This window comes from Pithys albifrons, chromosome 2, assembly GCF_047495875.1.
Source record: "Pithys albifrons albifrons isolate INPA30051 chromosome 2, PitAlb_v1, whole genome shotgun sequence".
Classification (NCBI taxonomy): domain Eukaryota; kingdom Metazoa; phylum Chordata; class Aves; order Passeriformes; family Thamnophilidae; genus Pithys; species Pithys albifrons.
This window is the reverse complement of record NC_092459.1, coordinates 48,811,455-48,823,696: the sequence shown is the minus strand read 5'-3', so window position 1 is coordinate 48,823,696 and position 12,242 is coordinate 48,811,455. Positions and strand designations below refer to the sequence as shown.

The 12,242-nt window shown below is 39.9% G+C and overlaps 1 protein-coding gene across 1 annotated transcript; it reads right to left on the bottom strand.

Moving 5' to 3' along the window:
* Window positions 1-3,050: 3,050 nt before the first annotated feature.
* LOC139668332 (calcium homeostasis modulator protein 6-like) lies at window positions 3,051-8,631 on the bottom strand. The gene is made up of 2 exons (XM_071547879.1): window positions 5,458-8,631; window positions 3,051-3,660 (listed from the first exon to the last, which is right to left on the bottom strand). Exons 1-2 carry the CDS (start codon window positions 5,989-5,991, stop codon window positions 3,244-3,246), a joined length of 951 nt encoding a protein of 316 aa, XP_071403980.1. The 5' UTR covers window positions 5,992-8,631; the 3' UTR covers window positions 3,051-3,243.
* Window positions 8,632-12,242: the final 3,611 nt, after the last annotated feature.

Below are 12,242 nucleotides of genomic sequence, written 5' to 3'. Positions count from 1 at the left end.
ATCTGTTGCATAGACTTGCCAGCAGGTGTGTGTATGTGTATGCACACACCTATGATAACATTTTCTCTCTAGGTCTGACCCAGCTGAAAAATATCAGTCATCACTTTGCAGTGACATGTAAGCTGACTTCTGTGTATTTGGAGCCTATTAAAGAACTTCTGCCTGCAGACATTAGCTAGCAAAATCTGGGATGTATACTATACTTTTAAAGCAAGGACCACTAGCATCATCCTGGGACCTTGGAAATGTTGTCACGCTGGCTTTAGTATGATCAAGGCTTCCTCCCCTTCCTTCAACAACAAACATTTGCAGTGATGCTCCATGTAGAATATCAAAACTGTTTCTTTTGGTTTTAGTATTTCAGAAGAAATGCCCTGAAGAAATATTTACTTAGACACGATAAGATTTGAAGGATAAATTTCCACTGTGCAAATGAACATAGAGGAGAAATGCCTGAGCCAGTCAAGGGAGCACAGATTAGAGATCAAGCCAAGAGGTGACATGAGACTGCCAGACCAGGCTGGGTGCTAGTTCATGTTCCTGTCAGATCCTGCTTGTACATCTGTCCAAGCAGCACTAATTCCACTTGGCTCAACTCTATGCTGGGCAGACATGCTCAAGTGCAGGTTTTGCTGTTAGTGGGGTTTTTTTGATATTTTATTCCTACTCTGAATCACCTCATTTATTGGATCACCTCATCCACTGTACTGTGAAGATGGACTAAGTAAATGTTAGGTAGAAAACTGGCAAAAAACATTAGGAAAAATTAGTGATTTACACTATGTTACCACTAGTTGCTGGCATTCATTACCTTATGCACATACTGGTTTTTGCTTGTCTCACTTGGTAGAATATTCATAGAAGTGTTCCTCAGTGTTTCATTTTAGTGGGATTAGTTCTTTGGAAGGTGTCTGACAGAGCACTCACAAGTATGCTGAGGCTTCTTTTTGAAATTTCTTTCATTATAAATGTAATTACCTACAGAAGATATGAGTATTACATAAAGGTGAGGAAAAACCTCAAAATTCAAACATGACTGTGCAAAACCAATATATAAATGTCTGCTCCTTTCCTTGTACATAGATATAAACCTTTTCCTTCCCCCAAAAGTCACCTTATCCATGAAAAAATAGGCTGTCATCATCACCAGCAAATATGAATATATGTATCACAGTCTCATTTGAAGCCTTGTCTTACTGATTTTATTTAGAAGTGCCAGCTCTGTGTCTTCCTTGGAAAGCCTGGTCACCTTTGGTAATACAAGCCTGAGAGTTGTGGCCATGAGTGGGACTGGTAAAAGTCCACTCAGATGCAGCTGAGAGAATTAACATGAATTTTGAGGGTGTTTCCTCTGCAGCTTCTCTCCAGGAAGTGAAATAAGGCATGGCTTTCCTAGAAGGCTTTCAGTCTATTCTGAAGTACTTTATTGTACTTCTAAGGTAAAGCGTGGCCCCAGCAAGTCAAGGAACATTCGGACACTGATCACAGTAGAGCCAGGACATTGTTTCCTTCCCATTTACAACATCTGAGAGTAGATTAATCTTTCTCTAGATGTCAATGGACAAAGGAACTCTTCAATATGAGAGGTAAAAAGGGAACATTTTTAACTGAACCATGCTTCCTGGAGGCACAAGTAACAAACTGGACACTTTTTTAATTACTCTGTTACTATCAAGTTTCTTGGAAGGAAAAGAGCACTGAGCAAGTCACTTACTGTGATGAATTATTTTAATAAAAACTCATCTACACACAGAATTAAATCTTGTTTTCCCTTTATGTATTATCTTTGCATTTTATAGTGAGAAAGAATCTTCCAAGCTCATTATATTCAGCTAGTTAAAATAGGCTCTTCCTTTTTCCTTGGAAAAGAAGTGTAACAAAACTTCTTGGGATTCCTTTCTGTCTGTCTGAATAGTTTCCAAGTTTACTGTGAAGAAAGAGAGGATTTCTGGGAGGAGTAAAACAACAGCCCAGATGAAACAATCTCACTCACCTCTCATAAATGCCCTCTTAAACAAAAGCTTTTCAAATGAAAACTGAACTTTATCATTCTTCATTCAAAATCAGTATCTTTGTTGCTCATATTAGATGTTATTTGATAAGAATATTACTATTTGTTAGTACGGATTACACATTTATAATACCCTTAAGTATGTGACTGTGCTTTGAATGTTTGTTAATATGTAAGCTTCACCTATACTGCCATGTTATGTAAAAGCCTAACCCCCTCAAGACAAGTTAATTTACATTTAGACTCCAATCTGGATAAAGTTAATTAGTGTACTTGGCAGGGGCAAACAAACATAGCTTAGGTGTAGCTTAGGTAGTTTAGCTGCTGATGCCAGAGGAAAACCACTGTATGTAAGATTATATGTTTTAATAATCCCATAGTAATTAAGTACTTTTCAGAAAAATAAATGGAAGAATGTAAAAGTTAACTTTAACATTAGTGTATTTTCCCTGCAGCATTCATCCAAATACCTGTTTTTTTTCATTAAAGAGCTTCACAATTGCAGGAAATGAGCAGTAGAGACAATTATGAAGGCTTGGTGCAAAAAGTGACTAAGATCAGGCAGTGGTAATGAAAATTCACTGCCATGGGAGCTTTTAGCTTCATTAGTACTACCTAAAGCTCCTGGTCACATAGAGGTGAAAAGACTGGAAGCTATTTCCTCAGCAATTCAAACTGATACGCAGCTGAAATCATTTGGATGGACCCCTTTGTTGTACACAGATAGCTCCAAAATGCTAATTCCTTCGCTGATTTTAAAAGATACTGTCCTTGCCTTGAGCAATTGCCTGAAAGTAAATATCTTTCTGCTTCACTGAAAGCTTGTCAAGTGAGAGCTAAAACTGAGCTGAAATTGTGATCACCTTTTATATTCATTTTTGTCTCTTTGAAAAGTGTTGGTATTGTCACTCCAGCTGTCAAGTGGCCTTAAGATGTTTAGTAATAATCTGACCAATAGTATGAACTGACATCTTTGCAGATGCTGATAATTTTATATATGTAGCTCTTCGTAGTGAACAACAACATATGAAAACTCCCATCGTGACAGATGTATTTATTTAAACATACTTCAACAAAAGTAATAAAGTATATTTAAACCCAAATTTGCTGAGGGTTACAACTGTCATCTTTTTACATAAAAAATAGCATAGATTTCAGCAAGAGTGCAGAATAAGACACTTCTTACATCAGTGGGGTTAAAAAACTGCCAGCATTGGAAAGGATTTGTTTCACTAAAACCCTGATTCAATTGCATGTGTTTCATCCACGAATCCTAAAACAGTGGGATTCTCACCTTCTTCCTGGAATTTGTCACTGTTGCCTCTGTTTGTGCTCACATACTTGTGTATCATGCTGTAATACTGCTCTTTTGAATTGAATGTATACAAGAATGAAATCTTCTGCCAGTCTTCATTGGTGGGAGTATGAAATGGCACCGGGTCAGTGGCTTCAAAAAAGCACTGTATATTTATTTCCGCCAGCTTGCTTGCATGCTCTTTGGCTTTGATCTCAAAAAGTTCCTGTTCTTTTTTTGAGTAAATTTTCCAGAACTTGAGCTGAAGATAGCTGACTGGGGAGCAACAGCGGCTGATACATGTTGAAATCAGTGCAACAGTCATGATGGTGGCTATCAGGAACCATCCTATCAGCTTGAAAAAAGACAGGTTAAAGGCAGTTTTGCATAGTATAGAAAGTAGCACTGATGAAAATATGAAAACTGTAAACAAAGACACCCTGAAGTGCATGTAACTGTCTACTTGCTGCCAAAAGATGGGATGCCCAGCATGCAATTTATTCAGCCATATAGAGCTTCTTCACCCTTGAGCTGGTTTGTTGGATTAAGGATGAATACCAAAAAAAGAGAAGGTGAACTGGTTATTTCCTCAGTTATATCCAGTTTTCTTAACTTTTAAGACAAGATAGTGACCATCAGTTTCTACAGCTGTGGTCAGATTTATGATACAGAGGGTACAGAATCACCCTGCCTGCCTTGTGCTGGGAATCAGACAGACTGCTGACTATGTCCTATCTGCTTGTCCAAAGTAACTGCCTGAGCCTGCAAAAACAGCCAGTTGCCACAACACACAGGAAAAGTTATGTTCTGTACATTTTTAGGCAGGACACAGATTTGGCTACTGAATATGGGAATTCATTCTTGTTTTATATATGATTTTAACATCCTTAGGTAAGTCTCAGATGTCCCATCAAAACCAGGTGTACTAATAGATGCTGGTGCCTCCTTCATCAAGTGGTTCTTAGCTGGAAGCTCAAGGCAGAGATCCTGCAACATCCCCTTTTACCTCAGGGTGTCTCCCCCCCCCATCCCCAATGAAAATTTATTGAATGCTAAAGAAAAAGGAGTTGGTGTTATTTTTTTTCTTAATTTTATAGACAGTAGATTAAATATTAAAAATAGTGGTCAGTAATAGAAATACTCTAACACTTTTTCTGGTTTTGTGTGACTGGATGTTTCTTTCAGATTCCACTACAATGTAAGTAAAAGTCAGTCCTCCTTGATTTTGCTCCTTTCCTACCCTGTCTGAATTCAGTGGTATAGAGTTTGCCACTTGTCAGCCTTTTTCTTGGAGAAGGACCATGCTAAATATTTGTGCTAAACAGGAACTTACAAAAATCCAAATAATTACAAACTCTTACAAACTTAACTCCTTTAACCAGCCTTAATGATTTCCTGAGAAGAATTTACAAATCCTGCTTTTCCTACTGTAGTTAACACAAGATCCGTTCAAACCTAGAAACAAAACTGAAGTCCTGCTACAATTTTGAGGTTTCATTTCACTCAAAAAAAAAAAAAACCACCCACACACAAGTGCTATTTTTTTGATTATGCAGTTTGCCTTCAGCACAAGAAACTTTAACAAGACAGATATATATTTTAACTAGTCTTCTAGAAAACAAGTGTGAAATTATTGACAGGTTCAAGTGTTGAGATTCATAGTGAAACAAGCTGTGCTTATTTGTTTCACTTCCCATTTCTCTGTTGCAAGGAGTCATCAACTTCCCTCTACTAGTGATCCCAGCTTCCCGTCAACCAAAGCATACTTACAGGAATTTGAAATATTTAGAGATGTAAAAAGTGGAAAAGGAGAAGAACTTACACGCCTAAGTTAATGGAGAAGACAACTTGCTGTGGAAAGTCCCAGTCTCTAGGCTGGTTTCCTGCCCAGCTTTGAATGAGGTTTTGTAAATTACAATGCCAGACAATTGCCATACAAACATGCAAAACCAGAAAGTAGCATAAATATACACCTATTGCTTTTCTCTTACATTTATTTGCTAATGAATTTTTGCTAGTCATATACTTCTGGTCCATGATATTATATAGTGTAAGAGAGAAGGACTGCTTACAGTCTCCAGCAGGCACCACTATACATTGAGGAGCCAGGGCTCAAGGCCATAGTGTGAAGAGAAGAGAGATGAGGCTTTACCTGAGACTGTGCCTGAAGGCTGAGAAATTCATTTGATATCTTTGTTGATAACTGCTCATCACAGGGTACTTTGAACAGCAGATTTTGGCATTCTTCTCCTTGATTTTTGCAGATGAAGTTCTTTATCAGGCTGTTCCCACTGGCTGCACACTCATAGAAGTTGGCTCTGAGCAGGGCCACTGCTATCCAGGTAAAGGGGGCCACCAAGGCTTTTGCTGTCACCGGCACCAACACCTGGCAGTAGCGGGCACAGTTTCCCCAGGGGCTGCAGTCGTGGCACTTCTCCGGAGGGCAGCTGCCTGTCAACAGACGCCATGGCCTGACGTTCACCATGTAGCCGAGCAGCAAGAGGATAAAGGCAGGCACTATGAGGAATACAGAGCCATACAGCATGTTTGCAGAATTGCAGGGACATTTGAACACCACAGCAGAGAAGATTTGCTCACTGGCAGCTGTGAGCAGGGACACAATGCTGTAACCCAGAACAGTTTGGTGGCGGATGCAGAAATCCAATGCTCCACGTAACCTATCCATTTTCTGCCTCCCTGTACTTTGAGGAGAGCAAAGACTCTGTCAGAAAAGGAGAGTTAAGTGTCCTGGAGCTCCCACAGTTTAGAGAAGCTTGCAGAGCTTTCACTTTCTGTGGGTGGTGGTGATGCAGTGAGGCATAGAAACAGTTCTCCTTGGAGGAAATAAAAGAGCATGTGCTCACTGCACAGTATCAAGGTCAAGCAGAAACCACAATGGAAACCCATTCCAGTTTCAACAGCAAAACAACAAAGAGCTTTATTTCTATAAAATTAGTTTGCACTTGTCCACATATGCCTTGTAACTAGCAATGGCTAGTGAAGTTTTCAGTGAGACACTAGATTCAAAATGGGAATAAAATGTGAGAAAACCACACAGAACTGTATATGGATTTTTATCTGGCTGTATTTTTAGAAATAAAATATGGCTTGTTCTCTTATGGAAGAAAACTCAACTACGATCATGTTGATTTTTCAAGATAATCAATCAATACTTTTAAAGTTGTAAGAGCAAATTATCCAGTGCACACATAGCAATGACCCAGCAAGTGATCCCCTCTGAAGCTTCAGCTACCAGAGTACTATTTGCCAGGAATCAGATTTTTGACTCTCTCCTCTGTATCAAGTAGTGGCAGCTTTGTAGCCCAGAAAAGAACAAAAAAACTCCACCTCTAAACCAGCAGAAATGTAGAAGATGTCATGAAGTGGAAAAAGCTTACATAATGAAGAAACATATCTGGAAGGGATTCCTGGGCATGGAAGATTGAGGTATCTGTGAAAATACTTGCTCAGCATCTATACATTTCATTCATTTCCTGAGGGAGCTCAACCAGACCCCTAGCAAAGGTTTGTCTTGTCTGAATCTAGATGAGGTGAACTCAGAACTAAGGAAGTTGAAGCTTTATAGCCAGGCTGTAGGCTCTGGTCCTGAGGATTTCACTGTCACCATCCAAGCTCGCTTGGCAGTGGCAGATGAACCTCAGGAGTTAAAGGGTGGGGCCAGTTCTGCGCACACTGTGCCTCACCTAAAAAATCCACTGCGCAGGCTGGAAGGGCACGCCCGTATGGGTAAAGCCCTTCCCAAACCTTCGTTTGCGAAGCCTAGCCATGATGATGATGATTCTTCCTGGGTATTATCGTGGCACAGAGTTTGACCCCAGGCTCAGGCAACCGTTGCCTCCAGCTGAGCCAGACTTACAATACTGGCTACTTCAGGCAAGACAGTAAGGCATGATGCTGCCTGTATCACTTAATGTATCACTGGGAGCTGTAGAAACTAATCATGGTAGAAGCAGTTTGTTGAAATTCTGAGACCCTAAGTTACCTTCAGTGAACTTTGGGAGTAATTTAAACAGTCTAAAGGGTTCTTGCAGCTCTTTGGGGAGCTGAGTAGGCGTCACAGAGGTGTCAAAGCAGGTAGCATTGGTTCAATTGGCTGCCAGGTTTGCGCCAGATGTGCTGTGCTCCATGCAGGGTTGCTGCTGCAGAGGAAACCATGCCACTAACTGAAATACTTGCCTTGGTCTGGAGGAGATTTTGTTATTATATAGCAGTATCATACAAAGACATACAACTTAAAAGTGTGTAAAACCAGCAAGAGTGAATCACATTGAAGATTAGTCTGACCACATCTTGGTTACACCCAATAGCTGAGGAGGAGCACAAGGAACAGGGGAAGGAAGCTTGGGAACGCACTGACACCCTGTGAATTTGCATTTCAGGGATTTCCTTTCCATCTGACACCTGTTGACGTATTTATTCTGTAAATTTACCTGGATTCTGTTTTAACCCATGCAGACTTACTGACACCCAAAATATTGTATGGCAAGTGTGCTTAACCTTCATTCAAACCTGACACCATCCCATTGGATGCCTCCAAGATCTGGAAGGGAAAGCGATAAAACAGTGGATCCTTGGTGTCTCCATCAAGTCATGATCTTGTACGCCTTTATCACAGCCCCCTTTTTTTCAGATGGAGAAGCCCCTAATACAGTCATATATGAGGACCTCCTAATACGGTCATTCTTCATCTTATGTATACCTTTGTATATTTTTTATCCGTGTTTCCACCTGAACTGTTCTGTAGGATTCATTTTTCACATGAGGGAAATGGGAAGTATACCAAATTTCAGTGCATCGAAGGTGCTGCTGAACCACAGTTGGCAAGAAAGACATATTGACATTATTTATTTTCCATTACCTTGCAATAATTGCTAGCATTTTAACTGCTTTTTTGTAGTCCATGAAGCACTGAGTTGATATTTTAGTGAGCTATGTATTTTAATAAAAAACCCCTCATTCCTGAGGGGTAATCTCAGTAAGCTGAGTCTATCAGTGTATATATGAAGGTAGGATTTGGTTTCACTTTGAAATACCACTTCTTCTACAATTAGACCTGCCATTTTGCTTTCTGGTCAGGTAGTCTAAGAAAGTATATCTCCAGTTCTTTAAATTAGAGGTTATTTTTTTTAATATCAAGAATAACTTTGTATTATTGGCAAATATTGTTGCCCTTATTCTTACTTAGAAGCAATTAGAGACAACTAGCACAGCTTGAAATGAGAATTCACCATATCTGAAAAATTCTTAGAAAATGTCACATCCCTGGAAGTATTGCAGGACAGGTTGGATGAGGTTTTGAGCAGGCTGGTCTAATGGAAGGTGTCCTTGCCCATGGCAGGGTTGGAACTGGATGATATTTAAGGTCCCTTCCAGCCCAAATCAAAATTTGATGATTCTATGATTCTGTGTCAACATGGCAGAAATAACAGATGCAAGTTAAAATTGCTGCAAAGGCACATCCTGACAGAGACAGGGACATGGGCTGCCTCCAAGAACCACAGGTTTAACAAGAGAAATGAAGGACCAGTGGCAGCTCTATGGAACAGATGACGGCCACACAGGAGAAGAAATAGAGCCAGGCAACCCTGATAGTTTTCTTTCTGAGCCTAATTTTAGCAGTGTTTTATTTATCTGTTATAAAATATGATTTCAGCAACAAGCTTCCTGTGACAAGGGAGGGGAGCTCTGCATGAAAAAGGATTAACCCTCCTCCAAGCAAACATGTTTCCCATAAATATTCACAGAAAACTGTGGCTGAGAGAAGAGAGGCCACCCGAGTTGGGAAGTGGGGCAGTAGCTGTGCTTGGAGCCAAGTGGGGTGCAAGGGTGGCCGGGGTGAGCCCAGTGGCTGCTTTGGGAGCTTGGGGGTGGTTGCCGGGGGCTCCTGGATATGATGAACCCTGGGGCCAGGGAGTTACAGAGCCTCTGTTCACTCAGAGCACTCTTCTCCCAAAGCAGCATATTTTGCCCTCTAAATTAACACTTGTCTGGCCACAACAGCTGCAAAGTATTATATGGAAAGTGTTCAGAAAAACAGTTTTCTGTTAAAGAACACAGAATTCCAATTTAATGGTTGGTTTTGCATTGATTAGCATGAAATTTTATGCCTTCCAAGAGGGACGAAAACAATGCCAAAATTAAAAATATGGATATTTTTAGAACAAAATGCTTATTTTTGTTATTTGAAACATCTTTTTTCTTGTAATATTATTGATTAAAATAAAGACATCAGAGGAAAACAAATGGACTTGTTTAATATTTTATAAAGTTTCTCATTGATGTTTTAATTTCTACCCTTTCATTTGCAGGTGGATGAATCTCAGACATCTAGGTGGAAAAAGATGTGGCCTAACTAATTCTGTCATTCTACCAAGTGCATAATACTGATCCTAAATGCAGCATGTGTGCCTGCATGCATGTACGCTCAGGGGCTTTACATGTTAGTAAATATTGTGTAGATTTTGTTTTCATTACATTAGTAAGTACTTACACTAGGTTAGTCATTTCATTGCTGAAACATTTGCCACTTGTTCAGAATAGCAAAAGACTGGTTTTGTTTTTCTGCAGATCATTCTCTTTCTAGCTGCTCTGTCCAAGGCCCATCCTGTTCTAAATTCCTGTCATTAGTCTTATCAAGCTCAACTTCCTCTTCACATTATTACTCTAAAATCTTGTACATGGAAAAGAGCACCTCTGTACTGATTTTCTGTTTCTAACAACTGGACTTGCTTCTTCAAGTGACGGAGCTGTAAGCTGCATTTCTCAGTGCCCAGTTCACAAAGGCACATGGAAAATTCTTTTTATTACAGGAAAATGCTTGTAATGCCTTTTGTCTCAGTCCAGGTAAAATTAATGCTTAACATGTTGGAGGTCCTGTCCACAAGCAGATCTGCTCCCTCCAGGTGGACTGACCTTCCCCAGAGGCCCATTGCCTCAGGCTGCGAAACTGAGGAAGTTATTCTGACTTTATGGTTGAACCAGCCATCTTATAAGTTTGAAGTGCAACACAGCTCAGTGGCACCACATAAATCATTAATAGTACTAATACTTAGTAGAGCAGCAGCCTGAGAAGTAGCACTGTGCCTGGGCCTGCACAGCTTACAACCATTTGTGCACCTTATACTGCTATTTTAAGGCATTACATTTATTAGTAGTTTTTGCTGAAAACGAGTTTTTAGTGGGTAGGAAGGAAACAGGTCTGTAAAACCAAGTGTGGCTCTGAAGGAAGCTCTGATGGGTGAGCTCTGGTACAGAGTCCCATAAGCCATGGCACTAACTTCCCCTTGCTATTATTTACTGCTGCTCTTTTAATGCTACAGGTCCACTAAAGGTCTCATTTCTGTATGGGGAGGGTCCAGTGACCCAGTCCAAATGTCCTACAGCAACCAGGTCTGTGAGGGTTTTACTGTTCAATCTACAATCTGTATGAGCCATAAATAAGTCTGTGTGATTCTTTAATGTTGACTGTGGATTAAATGACAAATATTTGCTGAATTTATAAGAAAACACATGATAGAAACATAGAATTAGAAAGGTAGAAGATGTTTTATGATGAAATTAAGGAATTTGGTGAGATAGATTATAGTTAAGTCTTTTGTAATCAGGTATATCACCCTGGGCAGTCAACTGATCAGTTTTAAGGAAAAAAAGCTGTTTTTAAAATTTATTATAGAAAATGAAATGCCATAAAGTTACTTTGCAAATTTAAGCATTTTAAACCCAAAATATTTCTACACTCATAAATGTCACACCTTGCTGCCTTGGAATTGCTAAATAGCTGAGATTTCACAGAGGGAGACTCATAGAAGGTCTGGGTTGAAAGGGACATTCAAAATCATCTAGTTCCAACTCTCCCCACAATGTGGAGGGAACCTTCCACTAGACCAGGTTACTCAGGACCCTATCCAGTCTGGTCTTGAACACCTCCAGGGATGGGGAGCCCAGAACCATTTTGGGCAACCTGTTCCAGTGACTCACCAGGACAGGATTTCTTCCTCATATCTAATCTAAACCTGTTCATCATCTTAAGACTATTGCCCCCTTGTCCTATCAAATAGATTTGATTCTGTTCCACTCTGTGCCTATGTGTGTGGCCTAATAGTGTTTGATCATATTCCACAAAAGATGCTCTGTACTTTCTATAAATTAATCCATCTTTCTCTTTTTAAACTTTAAGAAAATAACCACTTCTGTCACGGTAATATACCCGACTTCCTTTGCTGCATAAATCTTGCTGCCTTTTTTGTTCTTAACAGTAAGGCAGCACAAAGGTTGAGACCCTATCCCTTTCAAAGCTGTCAAAGAATTGAAAAGTTTCTGGCTTCTGACCTTTCTTGCTCATATATTTTTCAGTCTAATCCTTACCTGCAGAATACCCACGCTGTTTTAGCTTACCACAAATGTGCAAGCTGTGTCAAGCTCTATGGTAACTGTATCTGCCTTATATTAAAGGCTGAACTCTATCGCACTCAACAGCACTTTTGTGTGCAATTTCAATTTTTTTTTTTTAATAGGAAGATATGATTCAAAAGGAAAGAATATTATATAGGACATAAGGAGAAAGCATTCCCAGTTGCCTGTTTTTAATGACAGCAGTAGCTTTCCAAGGCTCTGGGTCTGCTCTCATTTATTCAAATACTCCATCATCATTGTCATTTTATTTCCACACCATTTACAGCTGTATTTTATAGCACTATTGCACATCACCTACATTACTCTGCCTTACATAAAGGTGGAGTTATCTAAGTGCCCTTCCAGGGACTCTGGGACTCTGCCTTTTCCCACTGCTAGCAACTTGCAGCTGGGTCTACCAGGAAACTACATGAGGCATAAAAGATTGTGTTTTATCTGTGCAGCACTTCAGCTGTCCTACAGAGCCTCGTGTCCTCTGAGGTGAAATAAGATATATGACATTTT

Bases quoted from the DNA above. Each gene is read 5' to 3' on its own strand.
- LOC139668332 (XM_071547879.1), bottom strand. From the start codon at position 5,991: ATGGATAGGTTACGTGGAGCATTGGATTTCTGCATCCGCCACCAAACT. The intron at 3,661-5,457 runs GTAAAGCCTCAT...TCTTTTTTCAAG, and splicing joins GCCTTCAGGCACAGTCTCAG to CTGATAGGATGGTTCCTGAT.